Genomic DNA, 24,692 nt, shown 5'->3' on the forward strand with positions numbered 1-24,692 from the left:
GCATTGACTTTGAATGCTTTGTTAAAATTTGATAGATCATTTTTTAATAGCATCCTCCAAGAGAGGATCTCCTTTTCACAGTCACTCGTGTTGTCTTTCAGCAGTGGTATTTTTGATGGCTAGTCACTGTCTAGTCAATGCAAATTATGCCATAAATATTCTTGCAGGGTATCACAGGTTGTTTGACAATATTATAAAGTACAAAAGAAACTCACTCTCTTGCAAATATTGTGCTTTTTGGATCAATAAAATTGCTTTCTTGTTGGTGGAAAATCCTGGAGATAGATATCCCAATCATCGATTGGCTTATATAAAACAATGTTGATGGTAAATTGTTTGTAAGGGAATGTGAAAGTGCATTATTTACACTTAGTTTATCAAATTGTTCATGGAAAGCAACGTTAAATGTAAATTGTTTGTAACAGTAACAGGATTGAAAGAATTCCCTGTGATGTGAATGTACATGAATTAGAATTAAATCGTTCATTAAAAGCAATGTTGAAGGTATAAATTGTTTGTAACAGAAGCAGGATTGAAATAACTCCCCCTGATGTGAATGTGCATAAATTAGAACTAAATTGTCAATGAAAAGCAATGTTGAAGGTAATTTTTTTGTAACAGAAACAGGATTGAAAGAATTCCCCATGATGTGAATGTTAGTGAATTAGAATAAAAAAGGAAAGTTTCAAAGTGCAGAGGAAGTATGGGAAATGCAAGCCAGTCCTTAGTTCAGCAAATTCAGAGTTCCTTCTTTAGATTATTCTTGTAAGAGCAATAAATACTATATTTGATGTCAGAGGACAATCTAAACTGGGAGGACTTTTACAGCTGGGACTCTGTGCAACAGTGCTAAAGATAAAGGTGTGTTCTTTGAAAGTTTCTATGTCATGTCCCCTCCTTGATCGTTTTATATATATATATATATATCCTAAAAGAAACAATTATTATTAATTAATATAATAATTACCAATGAATGATTATTTGAAATTTATTTATTTATACTATTATTTAATTAATATTTATTAATTGAAATATTCAAATAAAATAAATAAATAAACAATAATAAAATATAATCGATACAGCATCATCCAAGCATTGATATGATACTGAGAGTATCAACTTAAGATAATCGACTAATATATGAGAAATTACCTTATCCGATAGAACAGAGACTATCAACTAGCAATAAACAACGTCAAATATTGGAATGATAAGTCAGCAGAATTAATATGTGTGGAATCACATTGTGAGACGATCGTCAATAGAATACTAAGCAGCGACTTATAATATTAAGTAATGTCGACTTGAAGTAAAGACAACTAGTCGAATATCAATTTGGCTTGCAGCACTTTGATAATATCGAACAAATTGAAATATCGATTATTAATGGAGCGATGTGCAAAGTACAACTATAATTAGCGACTATCTCATTGACGACAATGTTTAATAACATCGATTGCAATATCAATTAAGACAAGGAGACGAACCAACATCTAGTAGATATCATTATGAAGAGTCTAACAGTGGCGATAGTACACACGAAGACAGCTATCGATTATTAGTAAGAATCAGTAACTAACTGATTATAAGGTGTGATTAAAGGATCAGATACCAATTAGCAGGACAGCGATTAAGACAAGTAAAGGGGTGAGTTGAATATATTAAACCGGTTGTTATGAAGTAATACGATTTGCCTAAGGGAGGCATAGTTATGAAGAAACCGATCAAGAAGAGATGTGACTAGTCAAACCTCAAAGGATGCCAACCCTTCGGTTTTGGAGATATAAGAACAAGATCAGTATCTTTCTAATTGGAGGAGGAAGACAGGACATGGAACCATGATATTATCGGATGAATTTTAATTTGCCCTAGCCAAACATGACATTCAAAAGTAATAGAAATTGAATGATAAACTACCAGCGATTACACAAGTTGAATGCAACAATTCTATTAAGGAGAATAGTATTTAAGGCAGCATGATAAAGAGGCAATGACTAATTCTCTAAAGAAGATTAGTGAGAGCAGTGCCTATATAGCAGCGTTAACATATCAGAGGCAGCGCTGATATACAAGCATTAATATATCAAAGACAGTTATTAATCATAACATAATGCAGCGATTCATTAAGATCGTTTAATAAAACAAATATGAATTTAGACAGTGATTAGCTCCTAAAAAGACATATTTCTTATAAAAGGAAATATCTAATTTCAAAGGCTATGCCTATTCGACTGATATGAGGATATAAAAGAGAGAGGGGTGGGGTAAGAAAAGAAATAGATGGGATATACATCAGCAGATAATATGAAGAAAATATAATAGAAGATTTGTCAAAAGAAGAATTTGTGAAGGAAATATAAGATGGGGATTATAGCAGATTTATGAAGCATAGTTTAGCATATTTATAAAGCACATTGGAGCAGATATAAATATAGAAAGGAAGACCATTCAAGGAGAATAAATATGAATCAATGAAGCAAATAAATGAAATTTTGTGAGATATTAATTAAAGAACGAAGTCATCAAAGTCTATCATCTTGTGTGAGGAACCATAACCAAATTCAAGAGCAACACTTTGAGATCTGCAGACATCATTGTTTCAGTCATAGTATATCTCCCATGGTCAAATCAGAGGAAGCTATCAAGATAAGTCTATCTTCCAAAACTATTCTTAGCATTATGAATTGAATATTATAGTATAATCTCTTCAGAATTAATGAAATTATATTTATGAATGTATTACAATTCTCAGTTTAAGTTAGAATTTTTGTTTTAGGACTAAATCAAGGTGAATCCCGAGTGGGGACATTACATTCTACAACATATATCATACTGTGCAACAAAATGATTGGAGTTTCACAAACATCCATAAGAAGAACACAAAGGGATCAGTGAATGAAGAGCCTCAGACAGTACTTCAAAGTAGAGAACAGTGAACACATCTTATTTTAAGAAACAGATTATTAAGCATTTAGTTAATTGAACAGAAAATGGAGGAACAAAGGGCAGGAGACAAAGTCTTGGATGCATAGAAGAGTCTTATATTTATTGATCTGAATCCCAGGAGATATACAGTGGACACCGCTCTAATTGCTAGCATTGAGATGTATCGTATGTAGAAACAAATTATAAATAAAACTAGAGAGATACATATTCATTCATCCATAAATATTTTTTAATACTGGTTATAGAGTACAAATATGGCTCAAAAGAGCATCCAGTTCATACCAATATTAACCAAACATAGCTTCAAGAGTGATATAGCACTCAAACTAACAAAGCCAGCTCCTCAAACAACCTAATATGTTTCAAAATTACACGGAAGAGCTCATAATGAGCATATAGCAGATCATTTATAACATAATTTGTCAACAAAACCCAATACAAAAAAGTTCATCAGTCCACATCAGCAAAAAAACAGTTCAGTAGTATATCAAACCAGCAGCAAAATTAACTATCCTTTTGCCTTTGGGTTTTTACTTTTTCCTTTTTGTCAATGCTTTCCAGAAACTGATTAATTATTTTCAGCAGTCTTTATCCTGAAGCCAATGCACTCCCTTGTTTGCCATTGAGGGTAGTGTTGTCATTTTATGACACCCTTGGTCCATCAGTGAGAACCGATCAGAGATACGTTCCATGGACCATCGCGGCCCCAGTTGATCAAGGAGAGAAGAATCATGAAGTGTGAAGTGTTGCCTTGTCTGAAGGAAGTTCCTCCCTTGGCCTTTTCTTCTTCCCCGGAACTTTGGAACCCTGAGGTTCCAAAGTTCTTTTCTTTTTGCCCTCTCTTTTCCCTTCTTCGGAACTCCGGAACCCTCAGGTTCCGAAGTTCTTTGCCCTTGTCTCTTTCCTTCTTCCTTTTCCAGAACTCCGGAACCTCGAGTTTCCGAAGTTCTTTGCCTTAGCCGCTTTCTTTCCTGCTCCGGAACTCCGGAACCCCGAGGTTCCGAAGTTCTTCTCCCTTTCCCTTCCCTTCTTCGTAACTCCAGAACCTCGAGGTTCCGAAGTTCCCTTCTCTAGCTTAGCCCTTCCTCCGGAACTCCGAGGTTCCGAAGTTCCTTCTTTTCCTCCCCTTTCTCCAGAACTTCGAGGTTTCGAAGTTCCTTCTTTTCCTCCCCTTTCTCGGAACTTCGGAACCCTCCTTTGAGCATTTCCCCGGAACTTCGGAACCAACCCCGAGGTTCCGAAGTTCCCTTCCCTTGCCTTTCTTCGAGACTCCAGAACCTCGAGGTTTCGAAGTTCCCTCCTAGCCCTTGTTCCTTCTTCTCTCCGAAACCTCGGAACCCCGAGGTTCCAAAGTTCCTTCCCCCTTTGCCTTCTCTCTAGTTCCTCCGGAACCCCGAGGTTCCGAGGTTCCTTGGTTCCTTGCTGCCCTCCTTTCTCCTATCCCGGAACTCCGGAACCCCGAGGTTGCGAAGTTCTTCCCTTGTTTTCCCACTTTGGGAGTCCGAACTTCCGAAGTTTCCGAACTTCCTTCCGACTGGCGACACTTCCGGATGGCGTGATCAACACTCAAGGCTTTTAATGCTTCGACAGTTTTGGTGACTTGTGCACTTTATTTTGTGGAGCCACAAGGGTGCATTAAATGTTTTTTTGCAGAATTTGCATCAAGGGAGGTACGGGGCCATGCTCGGTGACTTATGTCATGACTGACTTTGGAAGGTTAGTCAATCCACCTTCCTCAGAATTGCCTTTAGAGGTATGGCTAGGTTGCTTGCATGTACAAGCCATGTGCATGCACTTCCAGACTGACATGCAGGGGTCATGATCACCATTGTAACCCATTTTTTTTATATAAAGGCTATTAAGCCTCATTGTAAAGGGTTCTCTCCCTCCTGGCTTGAGCTTTCTTATACTTTTCTCTTCTCTTAAATACTTGTAATATTTTTGCATTTCTGCAACTGTAAGTTTGGCCTTTGGCCTTTGAATGAATTGAAACTACCATTCTTGCCTTACTTTAACTTATGCATGTTGTGTATGTGCTCTTACCTCCATTATAAGTGTATGTTTGTGGTTTTCTTTCACATGTATGATGTGTTAACTTGTTTTCTAAGTGTGAATTGTGGGAATCCTTCTCCTCTCTTGACACTTAGAAAATCCTAACCCCCACATGTGTTTGGGTCACTCATGCAATTGAAGTTTGTGTGTCTCTTGAGCATTTCAATTGATTCCTTGTGCCATCTCGGGTGGGGAGAGGAACAATCTCTTCTTGGTGCATCACCTCCTTCTATTTCCAGCATTCTCTCTTCCCTTTACCTCTGCAAGTTGTTTAGGTAGGCTTAGGAATTAGTTTTAGAGTGTTGAGTTGGTTCAACACCTGCACCTATTTGAAGAAGGAAGTTGGCCTTCTCCGGAGATTCAACCCCTTGCGCAAGGTCCCACACTTCGGGGTTGTTTCCATGTTTCACAAGGTTGCTGAGTTGATTGCTTAGCAAGGGTGCAAGCTTTTGTGATAACAGGTAGCACTTACAAGAACAATTTGAGGAGCAGATGTGGCATCCACATCACTGTTTCATCACCAAACAAGTCAGAAGATGAAGGACCATCTTTAGAAGCACGTTCTTTGCAAACCAGTTATCAGGGGGATAATGGACAGCAAGTGAACCATGAAACCATTCAGGTGCATTATTATCTTTTACTTTAATATCAGCGGAAAAGGATCTTCCCTCAACAATAATTTTTTTAGTTTCTTCATAAGATTTACAAGCTTGAAGGCTCACCTGCAAAGAAAACTAGGAAATAATGACTTTTGTAGAGAAGTCATTGAGATCCCTTCATCGTGCTTGAAGCACATCATAATTTCTTTCAACCCAAATGCGCCATAGAATTTTAGAAGCAAATAGTAACCGAAGCTTGGACAAGAATTCAGATGAATGACCATCACAAGTAATAAAAACCAAATAAAATATCCCACCAATTTATCGTAACAGACCCTCCATATGGAAAGAAATCAATACGAAATCAACCTAGACAATGGACAATCAAAGAAAAGATCTTAAAGAGATTAGATTCATCTTGACCACAAACCAAACATGGATTTGACTTTGCAGGAAAACAACTGACACCGACAGTAGGTTTTTGATGAATTCAAATTCAATGGGAAAAGGATTTTTAGGTCCAAGGAAACTAAGATCAAATCCATTTAAACCTACTTGATCAACACTCCACTGAGTGAGTACCACCCCCACAAAGAGTTAAACATTGGAAAACCAAGTATTGGAGAAAGATAGCAAGGCATAAATGTATCTAGAGGATGCATCCAAAAGATTACACCCACCTACCTATTAAATATGTTTCCGCCTTTCATCTCATGCCCACTGAATTTTATCTTTGAAAATTGTATTACTAGAATTTTGAATCAATGAATAAGTCTTCTTTTGCACCTTAGGTAACTGTTGATGTGTCTTTTGAACACAACCAAACACAGAATAAAATACCAAGGTATCTTATCCTCTCTTGAACAAAGTTTCCCCGACTGCTGAAGATCTCGCCAAAGGATTAATCGAGGCAACTCCAAGGTTTTGATATGTAGGGTCTCTACGTGTGGATAAGCTCTTGCGGTATGATGTGATTTTGTTGGAATCACAAGGGGACTTACATTTGATGACCTGAGCATCTGATTTACTTTGGATATCACTGGAATGTGGGTCTTTACTAATCCTTGATTTTTAAAAAAGAGAAAAAAGGATAAAGGTTGGAGAGGAATCTAATTCTAATGCTAAGAATGTAGGAGCAATGGATGACCTTTGATGAAACTCTAACTAAGTCTTGCTTTGACATGCTATGATCATCTCCACAAGGTTAGTGCGATCTTCTAAGGAAAGCTTTATGATGTTCAGATCACCACTACAAGCATAGACACCGTCAGGTTGATGCATATCAATGAAGAAGCGATAATTGAAGTTAAGCTTAAGCTGAATGATTCCAGTTGACTACGCAAGGCAAGTTTGCAATCAACAAACCACTAGTAGTATGTATATACAAATTTCACCATTGATCATACAAATTCCTTCCATTCATCTAATAACATGAAATTAAATTTGAGAAGTATAGAGACCATGCAAATTGTTGAATTAACACATAGAATTCACCATTTCTTCAATGAAGTTTACATGTCTTTTGCAACAATGTCTTGACAACAATCTTTGCCTTCTCTTTCTACTCTACCCTAAAAACTAATTGCTCTTGAACTACCACTACTGACTTTTGACTATCTCTAACTATTCACTGACTATTAACCTTTACAAATGAAGAGCAAGGGCTTTATATAGAGAGCTCTTTACAATTTGATGGCTCTGATTGATTTAGAATGAATGGCTAGGATTACAAGATGGAAACCCTAATTAGGGTTTGTTACAACAAACTTCCTTAGCCAATGAGAAAATTACATTCAATGAGTGTGGACCAATAGGAAGCAGGGGTAGGTACACCGAGGTTTCTGTCATCCCTGATAAATTAGGTACATTGAATCTAGACATGCTGAGGTGGACCAATCCGATTGGAGGGAAAGTGACTGGGATGCCACCTTGTCTAACGTTTGTATCTTGGTTGATCCTCCTCTGTCCTTGATGCGAAGAAAGATGCACTCCTTGACTTCCATGTGCTTGATGAGGCTTCCTCACTGTCAAGTGTTCTTTCTCTGGTAGCATGTCTCGCCTTGAAGTGTTGGTATGGTCATTCTTCTCTGTCATCATGTGGGTCTTTTGTGTGGTAAAATGGAGTCTTTTGAGGATAGCTTGGAACTCCTCGAACACTTGTAGCCTTCCAACGCTTTAGAAGCATCTTGAGTCCTCCTCCATGCCTTTGGAACGTCCTTGATGATGATGGGCTTAGAATAGGTCGTCCTTGTCCTGGCCTGATTTTCTTCCATTTGCAAAACAAACCAAAAGATGATTAAGCACACATGATATATTTATCCTGGTCATAACACTTTTACCTTAAATCATTAACAAAAAGGGATCAAAATGGAATTTGCTTTAGGATCCTCCCCAGGGACAGGCCCTATAAGAATTTCGCTCTGGACCCTTTGGTCAGGAGCGAAATTTGCTATTTTTCTCAATTTAGACCTCATTTCATCATTTCATAATCTTAGGCCTAGCCTTCAAACCTCTTCTCATCATAATCTCACAACTAGCCCTTTGCCTAGCTCAAACAAGGTGAAAAATAGGAGTTTCAAAGGATTTCACCTTGGACCCTCTGGAAGGGTCAGGAGCATACACTAGTCTTCTCTCCACCAAGGCCCAAGAATCCATATCTTAGCCTCCATCATGAGCAAATTAGGTGATTTTGGGAATTTCGCTCTGGACCCTTTGGAAGGGTCAGGAGCGAAATTCAAGATTTGCTTGTTTTCCTTCACCTAGATTCATTCTTCATACCTTGCTTTCCTTTGGCTTTCAACTTTGGATCCCTCTCTCATGAAAGCAACATTTGTTTGACCCCTAAGAAGGCTTGAAAGGAGAAATTCGCTCCAAATCATGGCCAAGGACAGGACCTTTAGAGAATTTCGCTCTAGACCCTTTGGAAGGGTCAGGAGCGAAATTCAAGTTTTAGCTCAATTCCTTCATATTTGATGGTCACAAGCTATTCAAAGGTATGCTTAAGGACATCTTCAATCTTAATTCACCCTGATCCACACTTGGCTTGACACAAAATTGAGAGAAAAGGGAGATTTTGGGAATTTCGCTCTGGACCCTTTGGAAGGGTCAGGAGCGAAATTCATGTCTTGAGCTCATTTCTTCATTTTTTCAACTCCAATCCACCTCCAAAGGCAAGGACACATCACTTCACTTCCATCCACGCCATAAGAACCAAGGTCTTGACCTCATCTAAGGGGGAAATAGGTGTTTTCAAGAATTTCGCTCTAGACCCTTTGGAAGGGTCAGGAGCGAAATTCAAGTTTTAGGTTGATTTTCACCACTCCATTGCCTCAAGCTACCTTTCAAAGGCAAGTACACATCAAAATCTTCCCAACCATGCCTTAGAAGTCAAAAAACTTGGTCATAACAAAGAGCAACATAGAGGTTATGGGAATTTCGCTTTGGACCCTTTGGAAGGGTCAAGAGCAAAATTCTTACTTGGGCTCATTTCTCATCTTTTTCCTCCCTTCTTTGGCTTGGATATAACTTCTTAGGCCTCCTTCCATCATGATCAAGTGAATTTACTCCTCAAGTTGGCATCTAGTTCAAGATTTTGTGAAGAAATAGGGTCTTACAAGAATTTCGATCTGGACCCTTTGGAAGGGTCAAGAGCGAAATTTGCATTTTTGGCTGATTTCTGACTCCATTTCCCACATTTCTTCATTTAAACAAGTGAATTGCCTTCAATAATACCTGGGACATGGATTAGCTCATGGCTTTGGGCAATGTAGAGTGTCTTATAGAGGAATTCGCTCTGGACTATTTGGAAGGGTCAAGAGCGAAATTCCTATTCTAGGCTCAATTCACCTTGGATTTGACTTGACTTTGCCTTTGACTTGATCCTAGATCCATTTCCTTCCCTATCCTTGCAAATTTGCTCAACCATTCAATGATTTAGGTGAAGAATTTAGGTCCTTTGTGAAATTTCGCTCTCCCTTTGGAAGGTTCAAGAGCGAAATTTGACATTTTAGCCTCTCCGTCAGGATTCATATATGGAATATAACATTTAAGTATAAGAAATACTTTAAGTTATATTCCATATATACTGTCAGGATGTTTGAGAGTGGTTTCGGACCTCTAGGAGTTATAATGCAAAATCTAGTTTTTGGAGGATTCTTCAATTTTCTAGACAGTCAAATTTCAGGATCAGGATGACATTCCAGACTTAGCCAAATTTCAGGACATTTGAGGATCAAGATGACATTATGTATTCAACCAAGGTTTGATTTAGCAACTTGAAGTGCAACCAAATAGTACACAAAAAACACCCTAGGAATGATCTAAATTACCCCTAATCACTCAATTGACCTGACCTCTTGAGTAGATCCACCTGACTCAAGCAAAGCTTGCTACCCTAATGAGCCCCCTGGCGACCCTTCAAATGCAAAAGGTCACTAGACAAGAACCTAGAAGACCAAGATAACTAACCCTAGAAAGTAAAAGGTAGGGGTCCCCATTTGCAATGGGGCGATATGTGAATACGTCACAACAATATCTTAAAAGAAGTTTTAGTGTTTTAACACACACCTTTAATGTGACAAATAACAATGTGTATAGTAGAACTATTCTTTGAATTATGAGGGGGAAATCCCTTTTTAGAAGAGTGGAGGAAATGATGTATTTCATAACACGGCAATTTATAAAAAATACCTAGAACTAGCAGGTATTTTATTGTGCAACACCATACTTTCGTTTTTAGGCTACGGGATAAGGCAATACAACACTCCTCCTGTAAATAAGAGGTCTTATCTTTTATATCTTACTACACAAATAAACCTCAAACAACTATGAATACTTGCAATTTCAGTTAAACACAAGAGACTGAAATGTGCATGTAAAACAAGATTGAATGGGAATAGAAGTAGATTACTAAGAGTCGAGCACATAAAAGTTGCATACAAAGCTACAAGACATTTTTGATAAAAATCTACAATACAAAGCTTGCATAAACTATTAGATTGTACTTACTACTTAGCACAAGATAATTGAATGTAAAAGTGCAAAATATCGGCAACAACTAGGCTTGAACTTGAAAAACTATGTCCAAACGATATTTATTTACATATCTTTGCATAAGAAATAAAAAAATTCTAACAACTACTAAGCTAAGAATATTCTTCTTGCATGCAAAGAAACTTTATTACATAATTATCTCCACATACTAAATCCTAACTTATGCAATCTTTAGTTAAATTCCAGATAAGGATAGTTATAAACTAATAATAGATCCAAGGATAAAGATCTCAAACCTCTCACTGCCTAAAAAAGGAGATCTAAAAACAAGACTTTAAAAATAGATAACTCAAAAGGCATACTCAGCCAAAAATAGAGAACTAAAACTATTTATTGAACAACCCCTCCAAAAGACTCTAGTAAATTTGTTGATGCCATGAAGAAATTGATCAACTACAGTACAAAGCAGGCACCACGTAGTTTGCATGTCTTTATCTTTTTGATTTTACGTTTACACTCCTAGGCACATGCCTAATAGTATTTTGTAAAGTTCATCTTTGAAAGGCAAGGGTGCCCTTATACAATCATACGTTCAATAAGGTGTTTTGTGAACTTGACTTCTACTCATTGAAGTGTGTGCCTAATAAGAATAATTGCAAACCTTTGATTTTGGTACTAACTCTTCTCACTCAATTGTGTACTTGTAAAGGTGAATTATGAACTTGAATTTGAATCAGGTCTCCTATGTATACTAGCATGCTTCTAACATATCATGCAATCTTCAACAAAAACTCTAATCTCTTCTCTGTTTAATGCACAACCTTACTTGATCTTGCTGTTTTTATGCATTAGCATCTTTCACCTTTTCTCTGCTAATCTGTTTGATATTTATATATGTCAATCCTACAAAGGTATATACAAGAAAAGACAAAAAACACATAGATGAACAAGTTAAAATCTAATACATGACTTGTGATTGTCAACAAGACAAGAGTTTAGGGAAATCTTGAAACAATACAAAACATTTGTATGGGTACATCAGTTGGCTCTATCTAGGGACTGTGGTATACTTGGGGCATAGGAGAACCTTAGAATCTTTGGTTTAGTTTGTAAATCAATGCCTTATCAGTTGGGTGTAGAGTCGAACTATTTTTTAAATCACCTAAAGTCAAACATCTTGGATCACTTATCTAATGACATAACATGGCATCAGATCACAGGAGAAACACAAAACTATATAACAAAAACATTGCAAATAGGGAAACACAATAAAACATATAAATAAGGTGAAATTCCTTCAAACACTAAGGAATGAAGTATTTAAGATATTGCCTTTAAAGATAGATGTAATACCTCATACCATCCATAGCCACAAAATACATATAATAATAGTCAATGAATTCAATAACATGAAGGACATATAGTGTGCTCGGGGGTGATGATAAGAGCTTATCGTCTATGGTTGGGAAGGCAACAGATCTGATGTTTGCCTGTGGTTAATGAGCACTACCATAAAATCAACAAAAACAATACCAAAAAACACCAAGAAGAATAAGAATGAGAAGCGCAAGATGACAAAAGGAATCAATCTGATTCAATTGCAAGAAATAGTGCAGATCTAATAGTGTTGTTGGAGGATGACTGTTTGTCTTCCTCACCAAACTCTATAGCTCCTGCCACTATTTCTCTCTGTATGCATGTATTAGCAGTTTTGGCATCCTTTAATCGCATTCTCAATTAAAAAACAGAGTAAATTTTTTTTCACACAATCCGACCAACCTGCTCTTTTCTACTACCAACTATTTGATTAGGTGCATTTGATATGCCCCCTTCAAACCAAGCAGCAACTTTCAGTCATTTTGACAAAGACCTTTTAACAAAATCTTTGGAGTCAACAGATATCCTAGTATATTCATCCTCAGTTTTACAATTCAACGAATTTACTGTTGTCTTGCTGCCATCTGCACGAATTACAATATATTCATCCTGATATATTACAGGAATGTTTTTTCATTTTCAAGAACAGTATTATTGAAATTTAACTTTTACAAATCAATTTGCATGCCATCTGTAGAAGAATGGTAGTCCACAAAATATTTAGTTTCATGGATCTTAGAATCTCTATTCAACAGAGGACAATTTGTTCTAACATTACCATCTTTTTTACACAAAAAACAAGCATTTATGACCCCTAAATTCTTAACCTTACATGTAACCGCAAAATTATGATTAAGCAATGAGAAAAGTCAGGAAAACAAGAGGCAGGTTTCAGAGACATTAAGATCCGAGCATTCATAAGTGGCAAGGAACATATGTTTTCCTCTATTTTTATTACTTCACCCTAGGTTTCCAAAACTTGAGGTAGGAAAAATCATCTATTAGTTGGAATATCACATATTGCAATCCATCTTGGAGTACACTAAAGAATAACATTGATTGGGTTGAGGATGGGGTCCCATGCAAAAGCTTTAAATGTCCCACATTCCAAAAACTTTTGGAAATAACCCATTTTTGCATTTTGCTATTCTTAAAGCACTAAAAAAACAAGCCTTTTTAAAGTATTCTATAGAAAGTCACATCAATATCCTAATATCTAATCATCAAAAAACTTATGAGAAGGCAGAGCATCGAGGGTTCAAGAATTAAACCAAAACTAAATAAAAAATCCAACAGCTTGTAATCATTTTTCTTCATTTTCAATCATAGACAACACAGCTTCATTATGGGCCAGAAAAAAATCTGTAGGGATCTCACCCTGCTGGCTTGTTTCATCCTGTGCTTGAAAGACTATCCACTCTTCTCTGCAAACTCAAATTCTGCTCCGGCAATAATTTCAACTCTCTTCACTGACCAATGCTTGCTTGAAAGTTTTGGTTTCTTCTTCACCCCCCGGTGTTTTATCTTTCCCTCCAGTGTTCTTCTCAGCCAGGTGTACAGAGAGACTTAGTGTCAAATCATCTTTTGTACCACTACTGCTTCAACATCCCAAAAGTATCAGGAAGAAAATCTGGAAAAGTCTCGTAACCTTGCAAGGAGGAAATAGCCCCAATTCTTGAGGTGACAAGACCAACCAAAAAGTGAGAAGGTAAACAAAACTAAATTGCAGGAAAGAGAACCATCAACCAACATACAATCAAAGACGTACAAACCATACAGAAAGACCAAAAAAAGAAACATAAACTAAACACAGCACAAAGACCAATAGGACCCAACGGAACAAAGAAGGAGAAATGAGCAGCAAGAAGGAGAACAATAAAAGGCAAGTGATTGGTATGAAAAATGAACTGTTGCTCTTCTTCATGTGACACTTCATCTTCTGTCTGTTACAAGTGGAAAAGAAAAAACTGAGTTGGCAGATAGGATGAACCGATTTGGTGGGTAACACCTGAATCCAGTTCAGGACTGTATTTTTTAATTTTCTGGGTTTCTGTAGCAATTCTTGTGGTTCAAATTCTGCCAGAGAGATTTCCATACGCTTTCATTACAGTCTATTCATTCTTAGCTTCAATCACAAAGCTATGACTGGCAAACGAGATGTCTCAATTGGCACTATAGTGCTCTACAACATGGATCACAATATGAGTCCACAATATACTTGGTTTTCAGTTAGTTGTAAATGGGGTTTAGTTTACTTCTTAGCATTTCTTCGAGGACACATGCTGGCTGTGTAGACCCCTCAAATCATCCTTGGTGCTCCTATTTTGTAGTTAGGTTTCCATCATCTCTTTTCAGTTGTAAATTGAAAATCTACTGTCAGATGAGAAGGTTTGCTGAGATACTATAGGTGGGAATATAAAATGAGTTAGGTAGATGTTACATTTGCCTGAATATCTGCAGTTCTCCAGGCACTCTTACTGAAGTTGCATTTCAATAAGCTGCATGCTGTTTACGTGAGAAACTAAAGTGATATGCTTAGAAAAAGACTTTAAATTTGTACTCAGAAAAATCACATATCATGTTTGGGACTGCTTAAATTTTCCAAAGAAATTGCAAGGTGCACAATGAAAAGTAAAAGTAAAAGAATCGGATTGTATACTTAAATCTTTTTACTGATTATTTTTAAGAGAACGATATCTTACAAATGTTATACATGTTTCCAAAGAATATTACCCTAAAAAACGCAAGAGCAGTATACGATTACACTTATGAGTTTGACATTCTTTATACAGAAGTCCTTTTTTGCAGAAAACTTGATGTTTATATGTACAGATACCATACTAAAGCTCTTGAGATTAATATATCAAGTGACAAAATTGAAAATAGTTAAATAAACTATTCTGCTCTTAAATCTATGTTAGAAATGCTTCCTATACTTCAATGAATATTTGACATCATTGGCTCTAGTTTGAGTAAGGTTTTGACAAAGATGCATTTTTGCAGAGAGCAGATTGGTTTGGTTGACAGACATTATTGTGTTTATGATACCAAATAGATTCCCGAAAGGCAATTCTTTTGTTGGATGTATCTGATTTCTTCATGCAGATTCTTGGTTTGTTTTAAAGCTTGGTTGAACATGGTTGCCTTTCAATATGCATTTTTAATTGTTGTTTGACAATGTTTCAGTTGTGGCTTGCATTATGATATGCCTGGTTACTTTTTCATTACTGCTTGCAGCAACAAAAATGAAAAAATGTGTTTTCATTTTCTTTTTCAGTTGCATTTACGACAAATTGAGTCTACAGTATCTAGCATCTACATAATAATTTCCTGCAGGTGTAAATGATCTCACAGAGTACTGAGTTGTTATGAATCTGTGTTAGATTCTTCTTATATTGTGGTTTGTATGGTTAATAGGAAAAAATGCTCTTTTTAAAACTGAAAGGATTGGGACTGGAGTCAGGAATTTATTGTAAACTTTTTTTTTTGACTGTCAGGTGGAAGATCCCAGGGATATATATAATGATGGAACTGATAAATTTAGACGATGGTATTTCCCATCATACAACTTCACTCTTGCAGTGTTATGGTCACCTTTCTTTGTTAAGGAAACAACAAAAGAGATAGAAGGTACTACAAGGGATCAACTCAAACTCCATCTCGATGTTGCTGATGATAGGTGGACATCTGAGTTGCATGAATTTGATATTGTGCTCATCTCTGGAGGCCAATGGTTTTTAAAGTCATCCATTTATTTAGAAAAGGATGAGGTTGTTGGTTGTCATTATTGTCCAGGTACTAATTACACACAGCTAGGGTTTTATTTTGCCTATAGGAAAGCCCTCCGTTTGGCTTTTAAGGTCCTCACCTCTTCGCCAGAATATAAAGGATTGACTTTCTTAAGGACTTTTACTCCTGACCACTTTGAAAATGGTAGGTGGGACAATGGAGGATCTTGCGAAAGAACTCTTCCTTATAAGAACAATGAGATTACAATGGATGGTATAAATATAGAAATGTATAAGATTCAGTCGGAAGAGTTCAAGAAAGCAGCAAAAGAGGGTGCTGCTAGGGGATTGAAATTCAAACTCCTTGATACAACCTGGCTTTCATTGTTAAGACCTGATGGACACCCAGGTCCTTATCGTTATTCCTATCCATTTGCAAAGGATAAGAATGCAAAAGTGCAAAATGATTGCTTACACTGGTGTTTACCAGGGCCTATAGATACTTGGAGCGAGTTTCTGTTGGAGTTTCTCAAGCGTGAATCTGAGTGAGTGATCCTAAGAGGCAGCATTATCAGGCATGCTTTGGATTATCAGCACATATTGTGAATTTCTATATTTACAAAATGTAATATGTAACTATTGATAACCTGCATCTGGCATAATTGCAGAAGGATGCGATTTTTTCTGTACTCTAGTATGAAGGACTCCAAAGGCCTGTATTTATATTCTTTTTCTTTCAGCTAATTTGGAGATGTTTTACTTCAATGATTCTTTCATCACTACAAAAAGTTCTGGCACATTTGATCTAACGTACTCTTGTGTCTAGTTAATCTGCTGTTTCCCATTCAGAATTATTCTGATCAAGTTGGGGTACATTCAGGATAAGCTATCTGTACATGGGTTACCACTAGGAGATTCTATGACGTTACAGCTTTAATTTTGGAATAAGAAATGCAGTTATTTAATAACTCTATTGCTGCATTTGGTTATATTTCAGAATTTGCGGTTAGACCATATTGTGTGTTCAAGTCTGTATCTAGAAGTTTTGCAAGTTCCTTTTGGCAAACATTGGATAAAATCTATTTTTACATGGATATGTAAGGTTTCTTACTTTTGGAGATTTGTTTGCAATCCCCCTGCTTAGTTTTTTTTTATACAGTTTCCAGTCACATTGGCCAATTTTGACAACCAGTTGACATTAACACTTATATTCAACTAAACATGGTGATATATTTTGGCAACTTAGGCAATTTCAGTGCTGTGAGGGATGCTGCTCAATTAGCCCATATTGATTTAAATGAAAGAAACATTGCTTGTTCATCATTTTGCAGCAGAATGTTATGGGATTTTGCTCACCGCGTGTTAGTCTATCAACTAGTTGCCAGTGCCAAAACATTCCATAGCTTTGCAATATATTAAACTGGATATATATACGTGATGTTATGTGCTAAAAAAATATAAAAAATTTCAAGAGCAGGAGATTTAGGAAATTTGGTAAAGCTGAAACACATGCTGCACTTTATTCATTAACATGTTACAAATATATATCTGTTGCAAACACAATGAATCCCCTATAATATAGCTAACTGACTTGACAACATACTAGAACAATTGACAACACACTCGGTGATGATTGATAGCAAACTAAACTAAACAGATAACTGAAGATCTAAATATCCTTTTTGACATGTACACAAGCCTGACTAATTCAGATATGAGCTATGTTTTCTAACACTCCCCATTAATGAATAATTAAATTTTGATGGACTCCTATCATATCTCTACATAGTATTAAATTGACTAAACAAAAAAAATTAAAACAATTGGAAATGCATTATGCAAAAGCTGATATTTGAAAACAGTTCTAGGATCAGTAAGACATCTTCAAGCTGCTACTTAATTGCAGATATAGTCAACTTGCTATCATCCATATTCTCAACATCATTGGACATCATTTGCATATGAAGTGTCTTATCACTGTCATTAAGGTATAATGTTGAACTTCCAAATTTCGGATCTACCTGGAACTATTGGACACTAATCCTCACATATATGTCTCATAACCTTAACGAGGTATAGTTTCTCCGATCCACTAGCACCTCGGACTATTGAGCATCTAATTATTTTCTACTGCATCCTTTTCCATCTTTGAAGTGTTGGCCTCTTCAAAATAGAACAAGTTCCTCATCTCCAATGATGTCATCGTCACTATCAACATCCAGTGGTTCCTAAGCAACAATTATATTTATTGCTTCTTTAATTTTCCCTTTGAGAAGGTCAGTTGCACAAATTTTACAATTAGTCATAGTATGACCTATTTTCCTACAGAAGTAACACTCAATCTCATTCTTACCAGATATTCTCTTTCCCATCCCTTTCTTTGAGTATAAGTATCTCCTAGATCTCTTGTAGTTGTTCTCTTTTGTTGAATTCAGAGCAATGGAATCATATCCTCTAAATCTATGAAAGCATCTGATTGAGAGTAAAAATAACATGGCTATATTTGAAAGCAAACTATTTAACAAGATAGCTTTAGCATCCTCGTTATCTATCACAACACCAACTGCTAGCTGTTTAATGAGAGATATCAGATTGCTTATGTAGTTAGACATATTAATTTCATCCAACATCTTGAATTTAAATAATTGCAGCTTCAAAGAGAACTATGCATTCGTTGAGTTTGCTCCAAACAACTTATTTAATTTATGCCAATTTTTTTTAAGATGATTTTTCCAAATCAATATGATGCAATTCTGAATCTGAAAAAGCAAGGCCAATAATGAACTTGGCTTTCTCATCTCTACTCCCCCATCAATCTTCCATTTAGCATTTAGCATGAATTTTTGTTCATCAATTGCATTTGTATTTTAACTTTCCATGTGTGAAAATTATGACGATTAAATTTCCCAGAGGTTTCCATTTTTCAGAAAATTGTGACAATTTTTTTTTGTATTCTGCGAAAAAAATACTATTGTGATTTTTCTGATCTACAGATAATAGCTTTGTGATCTGCAAAGAATAGCAACTCCTAAAAGATTCATGATTGATATTGCCTCTTTCACAGCTACAAGATTTTAATGTCTCCCTTAACTTAGCATTGCCAAAAGACTAGCAACACAAAACAACTATGACCATATCAAAACTCATTGCAACTCTAGACACCTAAAAGTTGCACAATCAATTAAGTAAATTTTATTCATTTCTAATTCCTCCAATTAACTAAATTAAAGTTTAATTAATATCCCTATTCCTTTAATTATCCCATTAATCAAATTAAACATTTGATTCAACCCTATTCTTCTAGCCTAGCCTATTAATTGAATAATAACCCCACATGCAAAATCCTACAAATGCAAGTTGCATCCATTTTGGCTAAAATAAATCATTTTATTTACCAAAAATTCCTATTTTCCCTCACCCACTTGCAAAATCCTACATTTTCCATTATTCTTCTAAATCCCCTTCTAGAAGTCTTCTAATTCCTTCCTAATCATGTTTTATCCCTTAATCTTGTCACATCCCTAAATTTAGGGAAGTCATTTCCCTAAAAATGGGGAAAGTCTTCCAAGTGTGTGGAAGACTCTACCTTTTTCAACAAGTTAACTTGTTGAGTATTCCAAGTTTGTAAGGCTGTGACAAAACCACTAGAGGTTTCCCTCTTTGGTCAAGTAACCTTACAAAAGCCTTCCCAAGGCATTTAATGCCTCTTGCAAGCCCACACCCCTTAGCCATAATGGTTGTCCCTTTGATCATTTTCCATGTTGTACAAGAGTTTACCTCTTGGGTAATAGAATGCCTCCTTGGTTAATGGCATCTAATGATATCACTCCTTGAGTTTACCCCTAAATGTTTAATTAGCATCTAATGCTTGCTTAGCATCCCCTCAAGCCATCTCAAGGTGACATTTGTCAACTTGGGATTGGATTGAATTCCTCCCATGGATTGATAACTTTCAATCCTAGCCCTTGTTGAGATTATTCAATCTCAACCATCCATTTCTCCAATTTCCCCATAAATAGAGCCCATTTCTCTCCCAATTGATCAAGTCTTTTGTGCATCAAAATTATAGTCACATTGTAGGTTAAGGAGCTCTCTTTGTCATCACCAAGCATCAAAGTCTTCTTCAAGCATCCAGGCATTAGCATCAAGCATCCATCTCATAACATTTAGACTCATTTTAGTTCATCTTTTAGCCTAATTCATTTCTTTTACAAGTCTTGCATTCTCATATTAGCTTAATTAAATCACATAGCATACTTAGCTTTCAATTTGGAACTCATCTTTACATCCTAATCATCTAGCTTGCATCCTTCATCTTCATCTCAACAGTTTTCTAGAATCTTAGTTGCATCCATTTAGATTCTAGTTGCATCTTCATAACTCGTTCCTTAGGTTGACATCTAGAGGATCAAGCTACTCTCCCAAGTGAGGGCCAACTTGAATCCAAAGATACTTAGGGATAGAGGACAATGAGGCAATTTTAGAAAGTTTTAACTCATTTCTTGTATTTTGATTTCTAACAATCTAACACAATGCTTCATTGGTGTGTTTGAAGTGTTTTCCTTCTTGCAGGTGGAAGACCACATTTTCCAACATACATAAAATGGCGCCCATCGTGGGGCTCTTTGTCCCTTTTATTTCTAATCTTTGCAGGTACCTGTCATAGATTTGACAGAATCTGTAGCTTCCTGTCACGTTTTTGACAGAATCAGAAATCAGAAACTTCCTGTCACGTTTTTTATGGAATCAGAAAATCTGCAACTTCCTGTCGTGTTTTTGATAGAATCAGGAAATCAAAAACTTCCTGTCACGTTTTTGACAGAATTAGAAAATCTGCAACTTCGTGTTGCGTTTTTGACAAAATAAAAAAATCAACAACTTCCTGTCGCGTTTTTGATAGGATCAGGAATTTGTAGCTTCCTGTCGTGTTTTTGACAGAATCAGCAAGTTCTTGTCATAGCTTTGACAGAATCTGTAGGTTCCTGTCATGTTTTTGATAGAATCTGCAACTTCCTGTCACGTTTTTGACAGAATCAAAAAATCTACAACTTCTTGTCATGTTTTTGACAGAATCTGCAACTTCCTGTTGCGTTTTTGACAGAATCAGAAATCAACAACTTCCTGTCACTTTTTTGACATAATAAAAAATCAGAAACTTCCTGTCACGTTTTTGACAGAACCATAAATCGAAAACTTCCTGTCACATTTTTGACAAAATCAGAAAATCAGCAACTTCTTGTCGCGTTTTTGACAGGACCATGTATTTGACAAAGAGCCAAAAATTGTAACATCAAGAAAAATATTAGGCTTGTGTAAGCCCACCAAAAGATTTGACATTTCACTAACTTTTCTTCTTGCAGGATACTAACAATTTCTTGCAGGATTGGAGGGGTTAGATTAGGAGTTTGATTTCTTTCAAGCTTTTCAAGTTGGGTAAAAAGAATTTATTTTCCTTTTGTTTAAAAAGAACCTCATCTTCATTTTGGGTTTAAAAATCAACCACATCTTTCAATTTGGGGCTTAAAAAGAATCAAATTTGCAAGGTTAAAAAGAACAACAACTTCACATTTTCCTTCTTGCAAGTTAGGTTCATACTTCAAATTTTGGGGTTATAAAAAGAACAACTACAATATTTTATTTTCTTGCAAAGGTTAAAATTCACAATCAATACTTGTTTGCAAGATTAAAAATAACAATCCACATTTCATTTTGCAAAGCAATTTCCATCTCAAAGCAACGTGCATTATTTTAAGTTGATCAAGATTTCATTACCTAGATTAGACAACAAATTGCTTTGTGGGATAAAAAGAACACCATGCTTGTTGGAGCAACATCTCCAAATAGGTCTTAGCCAATCATTTCTTTGAAAAGGATAAAATGAACTTTGTTTGCCTTGTCTCGAAAGTGGTAGGTATATGCTCTCCCCTTGATTGGGTGATCAAAAAGCCAAACCCACTCTTTTATGCTTTCTTTTACTTCAAGCAATTAAATCCTTTAGAAGGCTCGCCCTCTCGAGTTTCCCTTAGGGTGCCATTAAGGCCAATGAGAGGGGAACGACCAAAGTGGGAAATGACTTTATTGCCAAGTTTATCAACCCACTATAATCAAATGTGGAGGCTAATGAAAATCCCCTCCAACAGAAGTGTGTATTTGATAGCCTTCCCCTAGTATCCTTGTGATGCGAAAAACCTTTGTTTTAAGGGTTGGGAAGCCTCTTAATTGAGTTTATCATTTGCCGCGCCAAACAGAATCCTTACTACAAACCATAGAAATAGAGACTTTGAGCCGAGTCAGTTGCCAAACATTGGCAATATCATAGTGCAAGGGTGGGGAAGAATCCGCCCCTAAGATTACTCACCATATATCTTCTAAGATAACTACCCAATTGTGAAGCAATTCACTTTGGGTTAATTTCTGGCAAAAGGCAAAAAAACGGGCACCCTCTAGGGGGTGACAAGGCTGTTTGAGCTGACGGAGTATCGAGACTAGTGGGCTATGATATTGTTAATAACCCTTGAATAAATAGTCTATCTGATGCGTCTTTTGTTGTAAATCAAACCAGTACAAACATCAGGGATTTGAAAACATCCTTACAAAACATGCACTCAATGTTTAGCATAGGGATGACTATTGTTTTCATGCATGTTATGTCTTTTTGTCACAAACATTAAAACATCTTGCAAAAATATCAATCAATCACACTCAAAAATCAGTTCAAAACAAAAAACAAAGAGCAAAGAGCAACCTTAGAAAGAGAGTTTCCAAATCCAACAAGTACCTTTGTGAAAACGGTTTTCAAAACATCAACTATCTTGAGATAAGATTTCATCCAACGAGATTAAGGAGTATCAAATAAAGTGATCAAAGGTTTCACCATCCAACAATCTTAGCAACATCAATACCTAGTTTGATATCAATTCATCAAATTAAGTCTCTATATCGTGAGGCTTGACTCATATCATTTGACACACTTTGTCGTGGGGGCGAATCAAACTAAACCTCTACTTGACAAGTAAGCTTGAGTTTTGAAACAAAGTATCCATCCAACAAATCTACATCAACATTGATCATTTTATTTGACCATTCCCCATATCTTGAGAAGAAGTCTTCATCAAAAGACTAAGTTGAAGAAGAGACAACCTGGTCCAAGGGCCCTTATCAAGAAGAGGAAATTTCTCTATATCAATAGACAACTCTTTCTCTCACATAGAGTATTCTTGCATCATATGCACTTGTACCTTCAAGGCAAATCCAACGAATTTGACGAAGAGCCTTTGAGAAATAGAGCTTTCACTCAGTATAGAGCTTTTGATTATCAAAAGAACAAAGGGGGAAAGATCAATCCCGCTTTCTTTCCTAAAATTTTTATCACATACAACGAAGCTCAATAGGAACCACCAACCCCTATAAGAGAAGAGGAAGAAGAACAAATCCCCTTTGTAATAGAAGAGTTTTATTAAGCAAAAAATCAATGACTGCCAACACAATATCTAGGACGAACAAAGTGGGGGATCCTCAACGAGAATCAAGTATGGGTTTCAGAGAACCTAACCCCTTTTATGAGTATGCCCATAGGGAAGAAGAAGAAATCACTGACGAACTCATATAACAATGCCAACAAAACGCTTCTTTCCAAAAGCTTATGGAAAGACTCATAGAAAGTGACAAGAAAAAGTACCTTCTTATGCTCAATAGCAAAGGGGTAAAAATTCCTGAGGATTTTGATATGGAAATTCCTAGCAACACCAACGAAAGGATTCCACGCACAAAGTCAAAACGTTATATCTTTGATGAAGATTGGGAAAATGACAATGATCAAGGTAGGCATGACAATGACCAAGGTAAAGATGACCATGATCAAAACAACGACAATAACCAAGACCAAAATCAAGATAACAACCAAGGTTAAGGTAACAATGGTGAAAGAAGAAGAGCCAACCACCAAGGAGGCAACAACAATGATGCTCCTTTGAACCTCATTACCCAACAACTCCAAGCCTTGCAACAACAAATGAGAGGCATGCAACAAGGGACCACTACAAGATATTCCTTAGCGGATATTTGCCCCTACCCCTTTGATAGAAGGTTGAACATGGTGCCTTTTCCATTGAACTGAAGTATCCCACAATATCATAAGTATGATGGAGGGAGTGATCCTGGTGATCACGTCAGGGAATTCTGCACCGTTAGCTTGGAGTTTGCCCACAACAACACCTATATGATGAGGTTATTTCCAAGAAGCTTGGGAGGTCAAACCATGGAATGGCTCTCTAAATTCACACCTCCTATAAGATCATTTGATGAGTTGGTGAATAAATTCATTTCACAATACTCATATAATATCCAACATGAGGTTACCATGCTTGATCTATGTAACACAAAGCAAAAATCCAATGAGAGATTCATGGTATTCCTACAAAGATGGAGGCACATGGTCTCGAGGTATCCCCGTGATGTGCCTGAAAAGGAGAAAATGGAAATCTTTATAGACAATTTGAATACCGAAATGCGTTATCAACTAAAATTGCAATGTCTACCTAGTTTCCAAAAGCTCATAGAAAATGGCATCCAAGTGGAAGAGGCCTCAATCCAAAAAGGGGCCTTGAAGTTCACCAACGAAGGTCCTAACTCATCCAGTAATAACACCTACAATAACCACTACAATAACTCAGACAAATCTAAATTTTGGACAAAAAACAAGAATGTGGTTAATGATGGTGTAGTGGACAATGTCAAACCCAAGCAACCGGTTCTCAACCTATCAGGTGTTACACCTCCCAACAATAATCAATAGAATAGGAATCCAACCAACAACAACAACTACCAGCACAACAATCAAGGAAACACCAACAACAACCAAGGAAACAACAATCAAGGGGGTTACACCAAACCCTCCTTTTCTAAAAGGACTTTTACACCATTGGGGCAATCCCTTGAGTCAGCATTTCAAGAATTGTTGACGAACAAAGTTATTTCATTACCACCCATATGTGGCTAT

General features: G+C 36.4%; 1 protein-coding gene across 2 annotated transcripts in view; it reads left to right on the plus strand.

The window, feature by feature from the left end:
* Positions 1-16,459, plus strand: part of LOC131043097 (protein trichome birefringence-like 25) — a 38,791-nt gene extending 22,332 nt beyond the window's left edge. For both annotated transcript variants that reach the window (XM_057976442.2, XM_057976443.2), the window contains exon 3: positions 15,464-16,459. In XM_057976442.2, the coding sequence (XP_057832425.1) occupies positions 15,464-16,243 (780 nt within the window). In that variant the 3' untranslated portion in view covers positions 16,244-16,459. The remainder of the gene's footprint in view (positions 1-15,463) is intronic.
* Positions 16,460-24,692: the final 8,233 nt, after the last annotated feature.

Source organism: Cryptomeria japonica, chromosome 5 (genome assembly GCF_030272615.1).
Source record: "Cryptomeria japonica chromosome 5, Sugi_1.0, whole genome shotgun sequence".
Classification (NCBI taxonomy): Eukaryota; Viridiplantae; Streptophyta; class Pinopsida; order Cupressales; family Cupressaceae; genus Cryptomeria; species Cryptomeria japonica.